At 36.1% G+C, this 20976-nt stretch overlaps 1 protein-coding gene across 12 annotated transcripts in view; it reads left to right on the top strand.

Moving 5' to 3' along the window:
* The window catches only part of MLLT10 (MLLT10 histone lysine methyltransferase DOT1L cofactor), a 218368-nt gene that overhangs the window by 155313 nt on the left and 42079 nt on the right, over positions 1–20976 (top strand). For 4 of the 12 annotated variants that reach the window (XM_058432171.1, XM_058432150.1, XM_058432156.1 and 1 more), the window contains 4 exons: positions 328–372; positions 1219–1251; positions 7471–7518; positions 9841–9894. The exons of 2 other annotated variants lie outside the window; for them this stretch is intronic. In XM_058432171.1, coding sequence (XP_058288154.1) covers positions 328–372; positions 1219–1251; positions 7471–7518; positions 9841–9894 — 180 coding nt within the window. The remainder of the gene's footprint in view (positions 1–327; positions 373–1218; positions 1252–7470; positions 7519–9840; positions 9895–20976) is intronic. 6 more of the 12 variants (XM_032168176.2, XM_032167984.2, XM_032168098.2 and 3 more) reach the window with 4 other exon arrangements.

Raw genomic sequence — 20976 nt, forward strand, 5'->3', positions numbered from 1 at the left:
TTTCTCCCATTAATGAAGCCTTTTATCCTCAGACACTTGTTATACAGATTCATTTGTAAGCCCTTATGTCTTTTCCTCACTCTTTGTAAAAACACAGATATATTCCACACACTCCCATTAAGATTTGTGAGAATTCTATCACATTTGGTTCTCCCCCTCACATCCCAATTATTAGTTTATAATTTTTGTTTTTGAAGTTCTAGGTGGCCTACTTAACTACACTTTTTTTTAGGTGAATTTCCCTCCATTTTTCTGGCCTATTTCTTTTTTTACCCTTGAGTCACTGGCAATTTCTTCATTGATTTCCTTTTTCCTTCCTCTCAACAGAAATTTCCATGCAGTATCGGCATGATGGAGCTTGCCCAACAACTAGTAAGTTGTCAAACTGGGTTGATAATCCGGGCCTTTTGTCTCCTCTAGTGCTCTTTCTAGTATGTTATGCCACCTTGGAACCTCTAAATTTTAATTTTCCAAAATGCAAGTTTTTCTTAATTGAACAGATATTTTTCTCCTACAAAGATAATATACTGCTTTGTCTTGTTATGGATCCATATTACAGTCAAGTTGTGTACAAATTTTAATTATTGTTGGTCTTTTAATATGGTGCTTTTATTGCAGAATTGTGACTTCACCTCCTTCTTGAAATAGTGTTTTTTTTTTTTTAACATTTTGTTTTCTATTCTTAATATAATTTTTCAGTATTTGTATATTTGCACTAGGTGGTTTTTTTGATTAGTCTTCTGCATGTGTTGGGGCTTTCTTATACTGAAGTCTAGGAAATGAGAATATTTGATAGGGTTAGATGATATAATGAGGTTTTTCTTTATAATAAATATTGTTAAGTGTGCCCTAAGGCAGATTTACCTATATAGAATTGCATCCTACAGTGACTCACTTTTAGCAAGACATTACGTTGACATAAATGTCTTTTAAAAAGTGATTTGAAATACATATTTATTACTAAGGGAATTATTGTCATTATGACAATATATCTAACATATCTCAATTTAGTTGGTAATATGTTGGCAGGTGGAATACAATATTTAAAAATTTATACCATGTAAAAATGGAGCCAAGCTTGCAGTTTTGATGATTCAAACAATGATACATGATAGACTTACTGAAATTTTATTATACTAATTCAGTGTATGGCTATGTATTTCTTTTGTGTGTTTGAGAATGATCTTAACCTGAAGTCCTTTTTTCCTTACTTAAAAGCGTTCTCAGAGTTGCTGAATGCAATACACAATGGTAAGTTTTATTAGAATCTTCTCTAGTGGTTCGTTTATCACAAAGGTTGCCTTTTGTAGAGAATCTCGATTGAAAGCTAGCATGTTCTATTGATTAGATGAAATCCAGTGCTGCAGTGAGTCAGTTGTTCAGCACCTTAGTGAAAAATTTTTGTAGATTGCCAATAAGAGGATGATAGGTCAATATGGTTCATCAGTTTGGCTTTTATTGTTTCTTTTTAAGGCAAAATGATAATAGTGTTTTAAGTTTCTGAATGTCTTTTTATTTTTACAAATGGTTTTTCTGTTCTTTTGAGATCTCTCTTGCCAGTGCAGGTAATTATTGGTACCTACGTGAAGAATTTGCTTGGAATATGAATTTTATTTTTTAGGGTTTGGGTTTATTAATATATAGAATACTTTAATTATTTTACCACTGTATTCCACATAGTGAATAAATGGAAGATAGTCTTTTTAAATTACATCTGGTTTGGGACCAGGTTTTTTACAGTAGAGTTGTATCTTTTGCTGCATTGGGTTCTGAAATCAGCATATAAGGCAAATACTATATTTGTAATGTAATTATAATGAAGATTATTCTTTCAAAAAATGTTTGTAGAAACTGAAGGTTTCTTCAATTTCCCCAAAGAACCTTCCTTAATCCTTTGATGTTAAAAAATTCTCATTTTGAGGCTAGTGTCAACTTTGTTGATTTTCTTTTTCAGTTATTAACAGATCTCATTTGTTCGAGACTGTTTATGTTCAAGACTCATTTGTTCAAGACTGCTTGATTCCAAGCAGTTTTTCAATACATTTTCATTAACTTCATGAAATCTTGCATATTTTGCTAATGTAGTTTAATTTGCAGTCGATTTGTGTTGTGTTTGGATTTTATTGTCAGATGTTTACAGTGTCGACAGCCAACAAGAGACTAATGGCATAATGAGCAGGCATAGACACTCTTGTTGCCTTGACGGTGGGGGTTGTTGGGGTGGGAGGCTTATTTTATAAGTTACTTTTTATTAATTAGTAGATTGATTCGTAATTCTTGTCTCCCTACGCAACCTGGGCCTGTGGAAGCTTAGATAATGAATACTCTTGATAACAAGGAGTCCCTCAACACTAGGTATCTACAGGGAAAAGGGATTGGCAGCATCCTTGAAAATAAAATAAACTTGTTACTCTTCTTTGGTAGAGAAGTGTAAAAGCTGAAGATGTTTAACATCATCTTCAGTTTGCATAAATAAATTTAGAATTGTTCTTTAATTCTTTAATCCTGAACATCTTTAGAAAATAAACTTGGGATTAAAAGAAAGTAGACATCATGGGAGCAATGTAATGGATTTATATTTTTCATTGCAAGTACAAGTGTAGGATTGACACCTAGTGAATGATGTTTACCCTGTGGGTGATTGAGGGAGAGTCTCTTGTACAGGATTTTCTCTCCCCCTCCCCCGCCCCCAACAGTTAGCTTTTCTTTGTCTTTTTCTTTTGAAATTTTTTGTGTTTGGGGTTTTTTGTTTTTTTTTTTTTTGAGACGGAGTTTCGCTCTTGTTGCCCAGGTTGGAGTGCAATGGCATGATATTGGCTCACTGCAACCTCCGCCTCCTGGGTTCTCCCAGGTGGACTCCCAAAGTGCTGGGATTACAGGCGTGAGCCACGATGCCCAGCCATACTCTTTTTAGTTACTTAAGATGGATGGTTGGATTATTGATTGGAATCTTTTATCTTTATGAACATAGTCCTTTACAACTATATACTTTTAGTTTTTTTTCTAACTTTATTTTTTTAGAAGCAAGATCTTGCTTTCTTACCCAGGCTGGTGTGCGGTGGCACGATCATAGGTCTTTGCAACCTTCAACTCCTGGGCTCAAGTGATCCTTCCACCTCAGTCTCCTGAGTAGATAGGACTACAGGCATGTGCCACCATGCCTGGCTAATACATTACTTTCTGAGATTATATCAGTCTTTTATGATTTCTTTGATTAGTCCTTGATTGTTTTTCTCACACTATTTTCTCCTTGACTCTGTTACGTACTCGCTTGGAAAATCTGCATACCTATAGCTTCAAGTATCACCTATCACCTGTGCTTATTAGCTTCCCAAATCAATGCCTCCAATTTAGACTTTTCTCCTGAGTTGCAGACTTATATTTCCAAAAACCTAATAAGCTTCATTTCCGTGTGATACTCAGCCACCTCAACCAGACTTAGGCTAGGAAGTTAACTTCAACTCTGCCCTCTCATTTTCCTAGTCATCATTTTTTTAAAAAGCGTTTTTCTATTATTGATCAGTTTAACTTCCTTTTCTTTTGTATTTCCACTGCCCCATTTGGTTATGTCCTACATTGTCATCTGAACTGTTCAGCAAACTCCTAACCTTCATTCCATTATCCAGTCCCTTTTCTAGACTAGAAATTGATGGTCTGTCTAAAGTGCAAATCAGACCATGTCAAACTGTCTTACTTAGAGAATTTTCTGGGACTTATGGGATAACATTTATACTCCTTCACATGGCATGTGGAGTTTTTCTTCATCTCGTTCTAATCTGATTCTCCAGTCTCATCCCTTCTTCTCCCCAACTTTACGTTGCATCAATAGAAGCTACTTGTAGTTTCCTGATGTTATACTATTATGTGCAACATCTCTGACGTAGACCTTGTTTGGTGTGGACTTCCAACTTTATCTAGTAAAAGTCATTAAAATTAAGTGTAGTTTTATTTACTTCCTGCAAAGTTTTTTTTCAGACTCTGATAGAATTAACCCTTTCTCTCTTTTTTAATACTTCTGGTTTCTCGTATGTGATGTTCTAGTACTTCCTCCAATTGATTTCTACTCTTTCTCTAGACACTTTTTTTTGTTTCTGTGAAATATATCTAAGTCATATTTATCTCACATTTGTGAAACTTTGTGAAAAAAAACCTTTCATTAGACAGTTGAAACTCTGGATTATTTTCATCATTTATTCTAGCAACTGATTCATTTCAAAATGTTTTGAATAGAACTTTATAAAACTAAAATTTATTACTTCACAAAACTTATTCTGGGAAAATTAATACAAGTGTAATGACCAAGGAAATATTATTATTTTTGAGATGGAGTCTCACTCTGTTGCACAGGCTGGGGTGCAATGGTGCGATCTCGGCTCACTGCAACCTCCGCCTCCTGAGTTCAAGCGATTCTCCTGCCTCAGCCTCCCGAGTAGCTGGGATTACAGGCACCCACTACCATGCCTGGCTAATTTTTGTATTTTTAATAGAGACAGGGTTTCGCCACGTTGACCAGGCTGGTCTCAAACTCCTAGCCTCAAGTGATCCGCAAGTGATCCACCTCAGCCTCCTAAAGTGCTGGGATTACAGGTGTGAGCCACCGTGCCCAGCCTCTTTGGCTACTTTAAACCAGCATTTCAAAATAATATTAAAAGTGAGAAAGGGCAAAACAAATGTATGAAACAACTCTATTACTTTAGCAAAGAACCAAGTTACTATCCTGAAAGAGACAAGACAGTCTAATACAAAGTTTAATTCCCAAAGAAAATGAACATATTCCCAAGAATATATATGGAACTTATTCTAGGACAGTGTAGCAATTAATAGTTTTCATTCATTCAACAATTATGGCGAGCCTATTAGATGATGAGCTAAATACTGACAAAATAAGATTAATAAAAGCCAACTTCTAAAATCAATTATTAAAGAACCTAGAAAATACTAGAGCAAAACCATCCCTGAGATAGGAAGATGAAAACTAGGAGGAGGATATGCTAGTTTTCAACTGGACTATAAAACTAAACTATAATCTTTTAATACATACTACTTGTTACATCATTTTTACAAGCATTTAAAATACTTCTATTAAGTGAAATAGAGAAATTAAACTTACAATTTATTAAGATCATGAAATCTCTTAGGCTGCTTCATTCCAGGGCACCACCACAAAACCAAACATGAAATACAAGGCACTTTCTTTTATGGGCATCGATTTAAAGTTAATTCTCCATATAGTATTCTTTAAGATATTTAAATGACTACTTTCCCTTTCCAAACTGCCTTAAAAGTTTCTGAAATTTCCTGAGACCTTTACATAATATATCTTTCCTAACTTTTCTGTTTCCTTTTTCCTTTGTTGGGACAATAATTTTAATATTACTTCTTCAATTTTTAAATTTCTTTAATTTCTCTGATCATGAGCAGTTTATCCTGGTGGACCTAAAGTGGTTTTTGAAATTGGTAAGGTGTTTTCCTAAAGTACTTTGCTTTGTTTCAATATTATCCTTAATTCCTTACCTGAAAACACCAATTTCAAAAGTTTATGAAGTTATTTCACATACCCAAAAGAACCACCTTCATTAAGTCCTAAGATCCTCTCTGAGAAAGAACAAATCAAGACATACGCTTTAAACTCAATATCTATGACTATAAATATATAATATTTCTTTGGGGCCATGCACGGTGGCTCGTGTCTGCAATCCCAGCACTTTGGGAGGCCGAGGTGGCAGATCACTTGAGCTTAGGAGTTTGAGACCAGCCTGGTCAACATAACGAAACCCCTTGTCTACTAAAAATACAAAAATTAGCTGGGCGTGATGGTGCATGTCTGTAATCCCTGCTACTTGGGAGGCTGAGGCAGGGAGAATCGCTTGAACTCAGGAGGCGGAGGTTGCAGTGAGGTGAGATCGTGCCACTGCATTCCAGCCTAGGTGACAGAACAAGACTGCCTCAAAAATAAATAAATAAATAAATAAACAAACAAATAACTACTGAAGAGCTAACTTAGGTCAGTTTTCACAGCAGTATATTGCTAATTGAGTTCCACGTCCCACTTACTGTACTTTTAAATTCCCTTTAATTATGATGCTTCTGGTTTGAGACAACTGCGCTCACTAAACAAAGAGGGTTTGTTGGAGGAAGTAATGTTAACCAGTTATTCATATAGGTGCTGTAGGATGAGTATACTTATAAATGCCAGTTGATTTTAGAGGTGAACATTCTCCCTCAAGAACAGGGTTCTACTTAGGCTTGTCAGACTAGTTTATAAGAAACTGAATTTTTGTCCTTCATATATGTCCCTTTTTTATTTCAGGGAAGCATTAAGTGGATAGGATTCCATGAAGTGGGATGAGTAATACTCAGGCGCATGTAATTGTTCCAAAGCCAGTATCATTTGAGATTCACTATGTGTAATGAGATATTACTGATGGGGGATGAGTTGTCACTGTGAGCAGTATGGAGATTAAGAATCTAGCTCATTCTAAATCTAATTTCCTTTTAATCACAACAGACCTTTTTTCTTCTTATGAGTTAGTGTGTTCTTTATGCTTATATAGTAAATTGTCACATCCTAGGATACAACAAGTGCTACTAAGTTTGTTTCAATACACACAAACTGTGAATCACTTGGTAAGGGATAATTAGGTTAAAAAAGGGGAAGGGAACTAGGCTTTGGGCATAGTAAAGAGCTGCAAAGTACATTGGTTTAGGGGATTGAAATGAAATTCTAGAGAAAGGCACCTGACGGGTAGTAAACCTAGACCTTAGAATTGCTGTCTTGAATCAGAGAAATGGTAAGGAGCTACAATGAGTTTGTGGGAGACAGAACACATGATGAAATTGTATGGAGTCTTATGGGCAGGGCTGTGATTATGCCTGTGTAGGAAAGAATTTGACTAATTTAACACAGCCTTGATAATAAGGTAGTATAAGACATGTACTTATAGATAAGACTTTTTCCATTTCAAAGTATCTAGGCTACTTTGTTGCTCCTGGTTCCTTGAAGATAGGCTTCAAAGACTCTTAAGGGATAAACACATTTGGCTGGTGAGTCCGCCACTGGGGAGAAAAAGTAATTTTCACATTTGACTGGTGAGTCCACCACTGGGGAGAAAAAGTAGTTTCCAGTATCCATGTTAACTTTTACAATGCAAAATGAATCTACACTGTTTCATTGAAACTGCAAGAGGGGTGGAACCTGAAAAGTTCCAACTGAGTGAGGGAAGCAGTACAAATGGGAATGAGTTGTATAATAATTACTTTTAAATTAACTGGTAATGCCATTAGTACTCTCTTTATTTGGAGCATTGCAATTTTTTAAATTTACATAGGTTTCATGGGGATTTTAACCCTGATGATCCACCCCCACACTGTACCCCATCATAATATCTTCAGTTTCTCGACTTATCTATCATGGTCGTTTTTAGGAAGTAGTGATTAAAAATCTGAAATTAAAGTGTGTCTTTTATTTAGACAGAGATGACAGTTCTACACTAACAAAGCAAGAACTTAAATTCATAGGTATGTACCAAACTCCAGCATGGTTCTAAACATAATAGTGTTAAATTAATCCTTTTGTAGCTTGGAAACCTTCCCATACAAACCAATATTGGCAATATGTACTCATTAAGAAAAATGATGCCTGAAAGGAATTATCTGTAACCTTGGATGGTAGGTGGGATGAACTATATGTTCTTATTGTTGTACTTATTTGGATTTGTCATATTGCTTAAGACTTGGTAGGTAGATCTTAGAATTCCTGAAACTGTTTACTTATAAGGGCCTAGGCTCCTAGGTCTGATTTTGTAAAGACCACTTTCTACACCTGTGTCCCTTCTCTTACTGAGATCAGGAAGAATATGAGACCATATTTCATGTTTTATAATCATGATAATTCTGATTCTTTAACATATATCTCAAATACTCTGGATCAGTTCAGAAAGAGCATGTGTATTCTGAACTACAGAATGAAATCCACTACTCTTAACCACTTGAAGTATGCATCCACTCATTTCCCTCCCCTAAAAACCTCATTTTTAACATGCTGATAAAGCTAATTTTATAGGCTGTGAATATCTTCAATATGGCACTTTTCTTGTTGAGACTGTCTTAGCTTTTTATCATTTGACAAGAATATATTAGATTCTTTCTTTATGTCTATATGTAAGGTCCTGGTTAATTGCTTTGGGGAAATAAGTATACTGCAAAAGATAAATAATGTGACATATGGTCCTCCCTTTGAGAACATACACTCTAAAAGGAAAAGAAATATATATATGTAATAATTTCAAGCGACGTACTTATAACTTCTTTAATGGTCAGTAGGAGTTCAAGGCCAGGGAGAATTGCTTTCAGCTGAAGGAATGAGCTATCCAGATAATGTAACATTTGACCTGATGCTTAAAGAATATGTAAAATTTTGTTATTTGGAGATACAGGGATCAGAGCTAGATTCTTAGTCTGAGATATGTACAGTTAGCATGAGCAATGGCATAGAATGAGAATACACAGGCTGTGTTAAGTAATATATATACAGCGTGTGTGTTTTATGTTTTATATATATATATATACACACACACACACACATTTATATATATATGTGTTTTTTTTTCTTGGCATGTTTTACCTCCAAGATACTGATATTTGATATGAAAAATAACAGCATTAGCTGTTAGTCCAAGGAGTTGAAAGCAGTTGGTGTTGAGTTGGAAAAAAGATAATCAAACCTGTACTTTAGGAAGTTTCAACTGGTGGGTAGCATGTAAAAAGATGGAAAAGAGCTAATGCTGAAACAGTGTAACCCAATAGTTTTTTGTTACAATCTAAATTTATTGATGGCCTGAATGAGGATGCTGGAAGTCAAACTGATGAGATGTGTATTACCCAAGAAGAACTGGTAATGACAGTAGCTGGAAAGGATGGGTATTCATTTACTAACACAATATTTAGATAGAGATGTTTAGCACAGAATTAAATAGAGCTTGGGCACCAAAGAGAATTGAAACTAGGCCACTTAGGGGGTAGTAACTGAAACTCTGAGACTGTTATAGGCTGAGAAATGTGGATAGAGAAGACAGAGAAAGAGGTTGAATCAGGTTTATTTTTAAATAGTGAAGTCTTAATAGGTAGAAAGGAGATTAAGGATTAAGATTCAAGGAGTGATATTTCATAGATCAAGAATCTGGAGCAGATGGGAAGAGATCAAGCGAACATGTAGAAAAATTAAGTTTGAAGGAAGACAGAGAATCACTGTGGAAACATTCACAGTCAGAAAACCCCCCACCAAACCAAATTAGTTTTCTAAAACCGTCATAATTTGAATTAATGAATTTTTAAATTATTAGAAATTTTAAAAATAGATTTCCCCCCAAAAGAACTGATTCTTTCAGGTGTGTGTAGTAACTTGAATGTGTTTACAAAAGCGTTTTCTTTTTAGTGTACTTCAGAATAGGGCTTTAATGATTAAATAAGAGTATTAAATAATACTTAAATATGCAATGGTTATGCATCTGAGCGAGTTATTTTATTTTAAATTCTCAATGTCGCCTGAGAAGTGATCTCTCTCCTCTCCTCTTGTATATTTTGTCCGAAATACCTCTATCCTGGAGTTACTGTTTGTGCCTGCCTGTCTGTCATTTTCTCTGCCTATTCCTTACTATTACATAAATCACCAAGTGCTGCCTTCTGAACATTTTTTCTAATTTACTAATTTGAGGCTTTCTAGACATGACTTTTATATTTAATTTTTCTTTATTGTTTTCAAAACTCTTCTTTCGTGTTGATTCAGGTCCTTATCATCTCTTGCACAGATTATTCTAATATCCTCTTTTTTACTTTTGTCAGTATACCTAGAGTTCATCAAATGGGCTTACTCAAGCCAGAATCTCAGAAATGAAGGTAGGGAAGAATGTCATTTAATCATCTATGATTTAAAAATAGTAACTGCCAAGAATGCCAAATGTTGCTTATCTTATTCTTCCTTATGGTAATCTTCTTGGGAAAACAAATTATAATTGGAAAGTGCTTGCTTAGTGAATCGGACATCAGAATAAAGGCAGTTCGATTATGTTTAAATATTATCATCATCTTGATAATACTTTTTTTCTCTCTGTATAATATATTTGACTACTTTGCAGCTTCCTTTCACATTAACTTCTGGTCCTGCATTTGCAGAAACTATGTCCCAATCACCTTCATTAAACCTGGAGTTGTAGACCGTTTTCTTGGTGGGCTGTTTCTATAGATGGCTGATATACTTGTTTCACACTCAGAGGGTCATTTTATTTCAGGATCTCTTTATATATATATATATATATATATGGATATATATCTCTGGATATATGTATGTGCCCATTCCTAACAGAATAGTATATTTATGTAATAACAGCTAGGTATTTGGATTTTTTTTTTTTTTTTTCCCGAGACAGAGTTTCACTCTTGTTTCCCAGGCTGGAGTACAATGGCATGATCTTGGCTCACTGCAACGTCTGCCTCACGGATTCAGGCGATTCTCCTGCCTCAGCCTCCCAAGTAGCTAGGATTACAGGTGTGTGCCACCACCCCTGGCTAATTTTTGTATTTTTAGTAGAGACTGGGTTTCGCCATGTTGGTCAGGCTGGTCTCGAACTCCTGACCTCAGGTGATCCACCTTCCCTGGCCTCCTAAAGTGCTGGGATTACAGGTGTGAGCCACCACACCCGGCCGGTATTTGGAATTTTGCTTCTCATACTTTTTTCCATCATGGATGCATTAGGAGCAACTAATATTTTTATTTCAAAGGTGTATTTGAAAGCTATAGCTTTGGCTTAGGAAACCAGAAAACTTTATTTCATGTGGCCAATAATAGAAAATCTGATTTTTCCACCCAGATTAGGTCTTTTATGGAACTATAGAGAGAAAACAAATTGGCATAATAAACATAAGACATGAGGGAAGACAGTAGTAATTTGAAACAAAATTTAAAAAGAAAGAAATTTTGTATATTCAGCTATATTTTATAATAGTCAAAGCAAAGAACACAGTAAAGGGGTAATAACGCAATGGTTACAGCCAAGAAGCAGAATAATAAATGGGTAAATCAGATGAAGAAAACTTCCTAGAAAGAAGGAAAGTACCAAGACTGTGGTGCCAGGGACTTAATAGACTGGGCACAGTGGCTCACGCCTATAATCCCAGCACTTTGGGAGGCTGAGGCAGGCAGATCACTTGAGGTCAGGAGTTCAAGACCATCCTGGCCATCATGGTGAAACCTCATATCTACAAAAAAAAAAAAAAAAAAAAAAGAGCCAGGTGGGGTGGTACACGTCTGTAATCCCAGGTACTTGTGAGGCTGAGGCATGAGAGTTGCTTGAACTTGGGAGGCGGAGGCTGCAGTGACCTGAGATCACGCTACTGCATTCCAGCCTGGGTGACAGATGAGACCCTGTCTTTGAAAAATAAAAAATAAAAAGACTTAATAATAGAAGTGACTTCCATTCTAAGGAAATATACAAAATATGAAAAGACTAGACATACAGAGATATTTATCATAGCAAAAAGTTGCAAGTACTGGGGATTGATAAAATTATCACAATGGTTATTATTATTATTATTATTATTATTATTATTATTATTATTATTTAATCAATCAGTGTCTTGCTTTGTTGCCCAGACTGGTTTCAAATCCCTGGCCTCACGTAATCCTCCCGCCTCAGCCTCCCAAATTGCTGGGATTACAGGCATGAACCACCACGCCTGGCCTATTGTTCTGCCACATCTTGCATTATTTTTGAGACAGAGTCTTGCTTAGTCCAGGCTGGAGTGCAGTTGTGCCATCATAGCTCACTGCAGTCTCAATTTCTTGGGCTCAAGCAATCCTCCTGCCTTAGCCTCTTGAGTAGCTGGGAATACAGGCACACACCATTACACCCAGTAATTTTTTTTTTTTCTTTTTTAGTAGAGATGAGATCTTAGTATGTTGCCCAGGCTGGTCTCCAACTACTGAGCTCATGTGATCCTCCTGCCTCGGCCTCCCAAAGTGCTGGGATTACAGGCATGAGCCGCCACACCTGGCCATAATGGTTATATTAAAATCAATGGTTCAAGAGTATTGTGTTTTCTTGTCTCTGTTTTCTAAAAATGAATGTGGCCATTCTTTTATGTTTTTATTTAAAACAAAAATATTCATGAAGAATGGCAAATTATGTTGATAACCACCATATCTGATAAGATTGTTCTTCATTTTAGTTGATACTTTTTCCCCCACTAAATCTTTAATCTTTTTAAAGAAACAAACAAACAAAAATCACTGTGTAGTATGTATGTTTCATGATGCTTCTCGTTTAGGCTTATGATTGTACTCATTTGAGTGTGTCTCATCTCTTAGTTGAAGTACTCTCCTTCATTAACCTGATGACTCATATTTTTATACTTTATTTGAGCTTAGTGTTTATAGAGAAAAGATCACACCATGTAAAAATTCATATCATTCATTGATTCATAACAATTGCAGCTGACATTTAAATTGCTTTGCAATGTTAATATACTTCTCTAGGAAACTTACTTTTTGCTATGACTGCTTAATATATATATATTTAACTCCTCATACTCTTCCTTTGCTTTCCCTGTACTCAAGATATTAGATGTCTTTCCCAGGGGGAAAAAAAACCCCTTATTTTAGTTTCCTCACCGTCTTTTTTTCACCATCTCTTATGTTTTCATCAGTCGTGCTCTTAGTATCTTTCCTCTTGAAAACAATCCCTCCACACACACAAAAAAAACATTTACTTATTCCTGTTTGTGCACCTACCCTTGAAACTGTTCTACAAGCACATCCTCGTTTAAGATCATTTGTTGATTTTTGTGATGTGTCTGTGTATGACTTAAGTCTTCTTTGCACTTATTGTGCTTCCTGATTGAGAGAATTCATGCGTTTCACCGATTCCCTACACAGTCTTAGCCATTATATTTCAAAATACAGCATCTTACCATTCTCTCCATTCTTTCTTCTGGAAGTTTTGTTAGGCATATTTGGATTTGAATACTGCCCTTAATGTTCTTTAAGTTTTTGTAATTTCCATTTTTTAAGTCTCTCTAAGATATAAAAATCTGAGTAATTTGTTTAGATTTTTGTTTTTGTTCACTAACCATCTCTTTAGCTCTGTTTAATTTATTGTTTTATTAGACTATTGAGTGAAGAATTTTAGTGAACATGTTGTTTTCAAGTTTGAATTCTTTGAAGTCTCTTTTAAAATGAACATAGTTTGGTTTTCTGTTTCTTTCTTTTTTAAAAAAGAACTGCGTAGTTCTTTTCCCACATCTGAAAATATTTTTATTTTGAAGCAATCTCAAACTCATGGAAAAATTGCAAGTATAGTAGAGAGAACTTTGTTTTTCTGAGCCATTTGAGAGTAAGTTGTGCGCAGTATCCCATCAGCACTGAATACTTAGGTATTTCTTTTTTTTTTTTTTTTTTTTTGAGACGGAGTCTCGCTCTGTCGCCCAGGCTGGAGTGCAGTGGCGCAATCTCGGCTCACTGCAAGCTCCGCCTCCCGGGTTCACGTCATTCTCCTGCCTCAGCCTCTCCGAGTAGCTGGGACTACAGGCGCCCGCCACCACGCCCGGCTAATTTTTTTTGTATTTTTAGTAGAGACGGGGTTTCACCGTGGTCTCGATCTCCTGACCTCGTGATCCGCCCGCCTCGGCCTCCCAAAGTGCTGGGATTACAAGCGTGAGCCACCGTGCCCAGGCTACTTAGGTATTTCTTACAAACAAGGACATTCTCCTACAATATCACAGCTATTAAGAACAGAAAATTAACACTGCTAAATTAACACTGCCATTCAAGTTTTGACAGTTGTCAATGTTTTTGGAGATCACAGGGTAGTTGTTTTGGATTTTATTTTTCATTACTAAATTCAGATTATGTTTTGGGAGGCAGGAATTTTATAGAAATGATCTTTGCAGTGCATATTATCAATGGCACATAATCAGGCTTTCCCAATGTCAAGGTTTTCTTTCCCCCTTTACAATTAGTAATTATTTCGTGGAATAAATTGTGACGCTATATGTAATATTCCATTCCTCGTCAGATTTTCAGTTTATATCAGTATGTGTTCAAGGATTCCTATGGCCTATAATTTATTATTCATGATTTATTGTGATGCTGAAAATTGTTCAGGTTAGCCAGTGGGAGCCCCTTTGAGCTGGCTCTCTGTTCATTTGACATATCCCTGTTATTCTTTGAATGCTTCCTTACTTTCTGGCACTGTAAGTACATTAGTTTTCCATTGCTGACATAACAAATTATCAGAAAGTTAGCAGCTTAAAACCACACACGTTCATTAGCTTTCATTTATCATATTTTACCAGTAGAAGTTTGGGTTGGCTGGGTTCTCTGCTTAGTGTCTTGCAAGGCTGAAATCCAGGTGCTGGCCAGCTGGGCTCTTACCAGGAGGCTTCCGAAGAAACCCTTAGCTCTTAGAGGCTTTTATAAAGACCTTGCACATGTCCGTGTGTCTTCAAGCCAGCAGTGATGAGTTGAATCCGTCTCACGCTTAGAATCTGTCTGACTTCCCCTTCTGCCGCATCTCTCACTTTCTCTTCTGCCACATCTTTCACTGACTTTCTACCTTCCTTTTTTTTGTTGTTTGGAGACAGAGTCTTCCTCTGTCGTCCAAGGCTGGAGTGCAGTGGTCTGATCTCGGCTCACTGCAACCTCTGCCTTGCGGGTTCAAGCGATTCTCGTGCTTCAGCCTCCCAAGTAGCTGGGATTACAGGCATGTGTCATCATAGGCGTTTTGCCCTGTTGGCCAGGCTGGTCTCGAACTCCTGACCTCAAGTGAGCCACTGCACCCAGCCCCTCTTCTGCTTTCAAAGGCTCATGTGATTACATTGGACCCTTCTAGATAACCCAGGATAATTTGTTTCCAAGTCAGCTAACCAATAGCCTTAATTCAGTCTGCATAGCAGTACCTAGATTAGCGTTTCATTGAATATCCAGGGGATAGCAAATACCAACCTGTCTTTAGAATTCTGCCTACCACTGCAAGATATTCTGTGTTCCTATTTTTTATAAAGAGTGTTCTTTCCTCACACTTAAAAAATGCATCCTCTTAGGTTCTTAATCATTTAAAATATTTATCTTATAATATTTATTTGCCATTTCTATTTTTGAAGTGTCTTGGAGGGCAGTCTGAATGTTTGTATCTTCTAATTGTCATCATGGGGATTGGTTCCTTCCATGTTTCATTATTTTGGATTGTGAACTTAATGTTTTATCGTGGGTTAAGGATATATCCCTTCAGAAAAGTTTTGTGTTTGCTTCACCACCCTGTCCCTTCTTATGTTAATGTAATGTTGGGATTTATCAAACCAAAGTCTATTTGAACACAAGACTATGTGGCTATAAATTCATATGGCAGACTTTTTACCTCCTATGCAGAGCATAGACCAAATTGGACAAGTGTTATTATTTTCTCCCTATGATGTGGTTTTTGGGTGATTTGTGTGTGGGGGTTTTTTTTTTTTTTTTTTAAAGTGGTCCACCCTTCCACTGAAAGTGTAGCTTTTTGACAGTCTCAGCCATATGAACAGGATCTCAGTTTCATCCTTCCATCCATCCATTAGAGGCCTGAGGTCTCATCTCTTTTCCTTTTGGGCATTAAAACCAAAGTTCATACATTATTGAGACAGGCTGACTCTGCTAAGGCAGCCTGTTTGGCCTTTAAGTTTTATTGCTTATTTTTTGAGTATTTATTTATTTTTTTGATTATTTATTTGTTTTTTTGAGCTTTAAGCCTTCAAGTTTCCTTTTTATTCTTCACCGCTAGACATTTCCTTTTCTTGTGGACTCGGGTATTTGTTTTTAGGTAATATTTTTTTCCCTATGACACAGCCCTCAGGAGATCCTGAGAACATGTGCCCTCATTTTTAGGTAATTTTAATTAGAAAGGGCTTTAGGTTGTCTGGTCTGCCTTATTGCTAGAAACAGAAATTCTCCTATTGATTGATTTTTCAAACCACTTCTTAGTGGCCTCTACAACTACTCCAGTCAGGTCAGGAATGGCTCTCACATTGCCAAGTCAGTGGGTATTTTTAGTCTTCATCTTAGATGACCTTTATGCAGATTTGTCTTTGTCTAGGAACTTCTGTTGGAAACATCTTCTATTTTAATGTTATTTTAAATTTTTTTGCTTTTGTAACATTACGCTTAGCATGGGTGTCCAACTCTTTGACAATTTCTTTTTAGTTTTCTGGTGGCTTCCCTTTATCCAAATTTAGTATTGAAATTCCTTGAGCTGCTGCTTTTTTCACTCCATAATTCTGGCCAGAATTTGGTACTTAAAATATTTTGTCTAAAATATTACAATAGCTACTTAAGTCATCTCCCTGACTCCACTCTGTTGTCTTTCAGGGCGTCGTCCACACTGTAGCCAAAGTGATCTTATAAAAACATAATTCTAATCATGGCACTCTTCTGGTTAAAAATGCTTTAATGGCTTTCCGTTAGGTTGAAATTTAAAAGTCCTTTATAGCCTGTAAGACTACACGAGTTGACTCCCTAGCTTCATCTTTGAGCATCTTATTTCTTTACTTATTATACCATGAGTTAGAGTTGATTGTTACATAATCCACAGAAGTGAATTCTGTCCAATTTAAGCAAAAAAAAAAAAAAAAAAGAGGGAGAATTTATTAGGCGTGTATAGTTAATTTAGGGAATTAAAAGAGAGAAATAGGCCGGGCATGGTGGCTCATGCCTGTAATCCCAGGACTTTTGAGAGGCTGAGGCAGGCAGATCACCTAAGGTCAGGAGTTCAAGACCAGCCTGGCCAAAATGGCGAAACCTGTCTCTACTAAAAATACAAAAATTAGCCAGGCATGGTGGAAGGCGCCTGTAATCCCAGCTACCCAGGAGGCTGAGGCAGGAGAATCGCTTGAACGTGGGAGGTGGAGCTTGCAGTGAGCCGAGATTGTGCTGTTGCACTCTAGCCTGGGCAACAAGAGCGAGAGACTCCATCTGAAAACAAACAAAAACCAAAAAAAGTTTGTTGATGATTTTTTCCTACTTTCGCATGTATTTCAAATTTTAAAAATGATTGTGTTCAATTTTATAGATCATGTCAAAAGAAGCAATACATAATGAGTAAAAATGTTCATCTTTAATAAAGCAGAAATAGAGCAACCCACGAAATAGTTAACACTTACCTAGAGAGATTTAGGAACATCAGTATTCCACTGAGATTGCTGAGTCTCAGGAAAGAAAGGTCTAACTTAAATTGTATTTTACCATTTCTGAGTAATGAATGGATTAATTCTATGGAGATATATTCTACAGTGTGGAAAGGGAAAGCCAAAGATAAAGACTGTTGTATTTATTCATTAGTTGCCAAAGGGAAAGGGAAGACTGATTAACAACAGAAGTGTTTCTGTTACTGTATATATTATCCTGTTCATTTTAAAGATATTTGCTTATTTACATTTTCTTTTATTGCTACATAATAATTTACCTATTTATGGGGGACGTTTGAGTGTTTGTTACATGCGTAGAATGTATACTGACCAAGTCAGGGTATGTGGGGTATCCATCACCTTGAATGTTTATCATTTCTGTGTGTTGGCAACATTTCAAGTCTTCTCTTCTAGCTTCATTGAAATATTCAATGTATTGTTGCTACCAATAGTCACCCTAACCTTCTGTCGAATATTAAAACTTATTTATTCTATCTAACTGTATGTTTGTACCCATTCAACAACCTCTCTTCATTTCTCCCTCCTACCCTCACACTCTTCCCAGCCTCTGGTATCTGTTATCCTATTCTCTGTCTCCATGACATCAAGTTTTTCAGGTCTTACATATGAGTTGGGCACATGTGGTATTTGTCTTTCTGTGCCTGGCTTATTTCACTTAACATAATGATCTCCAGTTCCATCCATGTTGTTAGAAATGACATGATTTCATTCTTTCTTATGGCCAAATAGTATTCCATTGTGTATATATACTACTCTTTCTTTATCCATTTTGTCTATTGAAATACACTGAGGTTGATTCCATATCTTTGCTTTTGTGAATAAATGCTATGATAAATATGTGAGTGCAGGTAACCCTTTGATATGCTCATTTCTTTTACTTTGGTTTAAATACCTGATATTGGGATTGCTAGATGATGTGGAAGTTGTATTTTTAGTTTTTTAGATAAATGTACATACTATTTTATATAGTGGTTGTACTAATTTTACTTTCCTACCAACAGTGTATAAGAGTTTATTTTTCTCCACATCCTCAGCAACATCTGCCGTTTTTGTCTTTCTAACCATAGCCATTCTAACTGGAGTAATAGGATATCTCATTGTGGTTTTGATTTGCATTCCCCTGATGATTAGTGATGTTGAGCATTTTTTCATGTATATATTGTCCATTTGTATGTTTTTTTGTTTGTTTGTTTTTTGAGATGGAGTCTTGCTCTTTTGCCCAGGCTGGAGTGCAGTGGCACAATCTTGGCTCACTGCAACCTCCGCTTCCCAGGTTCAAGCAATTCTCCTGCCTCAGCCCCCCTAGTAGCTGGGATTACAGGCACATGCCACCATGCCTGGCTAATTTTTGTATTTTTAGTAGATACAGGGTTTTGCCATGTTGGCCAGGCAGGTCTCAAACTCCTGACCTCAGGTGATCCACCCGCCTCGGCCTCCCAAAGTGCTGGGATTACAGGTGTGAGCCACCGTGCCCAGCATTTGTATGTTATCTTTTGAGAAATATCTATTCGTGTCCTTTGCCCACTTGTTAATGGTATCTTTTTTCTTTTTTTCTTTTTTTTGTTGTTGAGCTGTTTGAGTTCCTTGTGTATTCTGGATGTTAGTCTGTTGTCAGGTGAATACTTTGCAGATATTTTCTCCTATTCAACAGTTTGTCTGCCTCCTCTGTTGATTATGTCTTTTGCTGTGCAGAAGATTTTTAGTTTAATGTAGTCCCATTTTGTCTATTTGTGATTTCGATGTTTTAGCCATAAAATCTTTGCCTAGGCCAATGTCCTGAAGTGTTTTCCTTATGTTTTCTTTGAGTGTTTCTATACTTTCAGGTCTTATGTTTAAGTCTGTAATCCATCTTGGGTTGACTTTTGTGTATGGTTAGAAATGGGGTACAGTTCTATTCTTTTGCATACAGACATCCAGTTTTCCCAGCACCATTTTTTGAAGAGGATATCCTTTCCTCAGTGTACGTACTTGGTGCCTTTGTCAAAAATCAGTTGGCTGTAAAAAAAAAAAAAAAAAGTGGATTCATTGCTGGATTCTCTATTCTGTTTCATTGGTATCTGTTTTTGTACCAATACCATGCTGTTTTGGTTACTGTAGCTTTGTAATGTATTTTGAAGTGAGGTAGTGTGATGACTCCAGCTTTGTTCTTTTGCTCAGGATTACTTCAGCTATTCTGATTCTTTCTTGGCTCCATACAAATGTTAGAATTGTTTTTTCTATTTCTATGAAAAATGATATTATTTTGATGAGGACTGCATTGCATCTGTAGATTGCTTTTGGCAGTGTGGTCATTTTAATGATACTAATTCTTCCAATTTGTGAGCATGGGATGTCTTTAAATCTGTTTGTGTCCTTTTCAATTTCTTTTATCAGTGTTTTGTAATTTTCCTGTAGAGATCTTTCACCTACTTGGTTAAATATATTCTTTTTTTTTTTTTTTTTTAAACACTATTGTAAACAGGACTGCTGCCTTGATTTCTTTTTTGGCTATTTCATTATTGATATATAGAAACAATACTGGTTTTTATTTGTTGATTTTGTATCCTCCAAATTTACTGAATTTATCAGTTCTTAACAGTCTTTTGGTGGAGTATTTAGGTTTTTCTGCATATAAGATCATGTAATCTGCAAAGTAGCGAATTTTACTTCCATATGGAAGTCAACTCGGATGCCTGTTATTTCTCTTGCCAGATTGCTCTGGTTAGAATTGTCAATATTATGTTGAATAAGAGTTGTGAAGGTGGGCGTTCTTGTTTTGTTTTAGGTCTTAGAGGAAAAGTTTTTAGCTTTTTCCTGTTCAGTATAATGTTAGCTGTGAGTTTGTCATATATGGTCTTTATTATTTTGCAGAATAGTCCTTCTGTGCTTAGTTTGAGAGTTTTTAATATGAAGTGATGTTGAATTTTATCAAATGCTTTTTCTGCAGCTGAGATGATCATATGGGTTTTGTCCTTTATTCTATTGATGTGATACCTATTATGTTAAACCATCCTTGCATTCCAAGTGTAAATCCCACTTCGTCATGGTGTATTACCTTTCGATGTTCTGTTGAATTCGATTTGCTAGCATTTTGTTGGGGATTTTTGCATCGATGTTTCTTAGGGATATTGGCTTGTAGTTTCCTTTTTTGGTGTTGTTGTATCCTTGTCTGGTCAGGGCCTTGTAGAATGAGTTAAGGAGAATTCTCTTCTTGGATTTTTGGAATAGTTTGAGGAGGATTGGTATTAGTTCCTTTTTATACATTTGGTAGAATCCAGCATTGAATCTATCCAGTCCTAGGCTTTTCTTTGGTTGGGAGACATTTTATTACTGATTCAGTCTCATTACTCATTGTTGGTCTGTTCAGGGTTTCTGTTTCTTCCTGATTCATTCTGGGTAGGTTGTATGTTTTTTGGAATTCATCCTTTTTCTCTAGATTTTCCAATTTGTTAGCATTCATACTATTCTCTGCTGTCTTTTGTATTTCTGTGGTATCAGTTGTAATGTCTCCTTTTTCAATCTTGGTTTTGCTGATTTGGTTCTTATCTCTTTTTTTTTGTCTGGTCTAGCTAGCAGTTCATCAGTTTTGTTTACCTTTTTGAAGAACCAATTTTTCATTTCATTGATTTTTTTTTGAGAGGGAGAAGGGGTCTCTGTTTTTGTCTAATCTTCATTATATCTTTTCTTCTGCTAATTTTGGGTTTGATTTGTTCTTGCTTTTCTAGATCCTTGAGGTGCATCATTAGATTGTTTATTTGCAGTCTTTCTACT

This window comes from Hylobates moloch, unplaced genomic scaffold (genome assembly GCF_009828535.3).
Source record: "Hylobates moloch isolate HMO894 unplaced genomic scaffold, HMol_V3 SCAFFOLD_2, whole genome shotgun sequence".
NCBI classification, from domain to species: Eukaryota; Metazoa; Chordata; class Mammalia; order Primates; family Hylobatidae; genus Hylobates; species Hylobates moloch.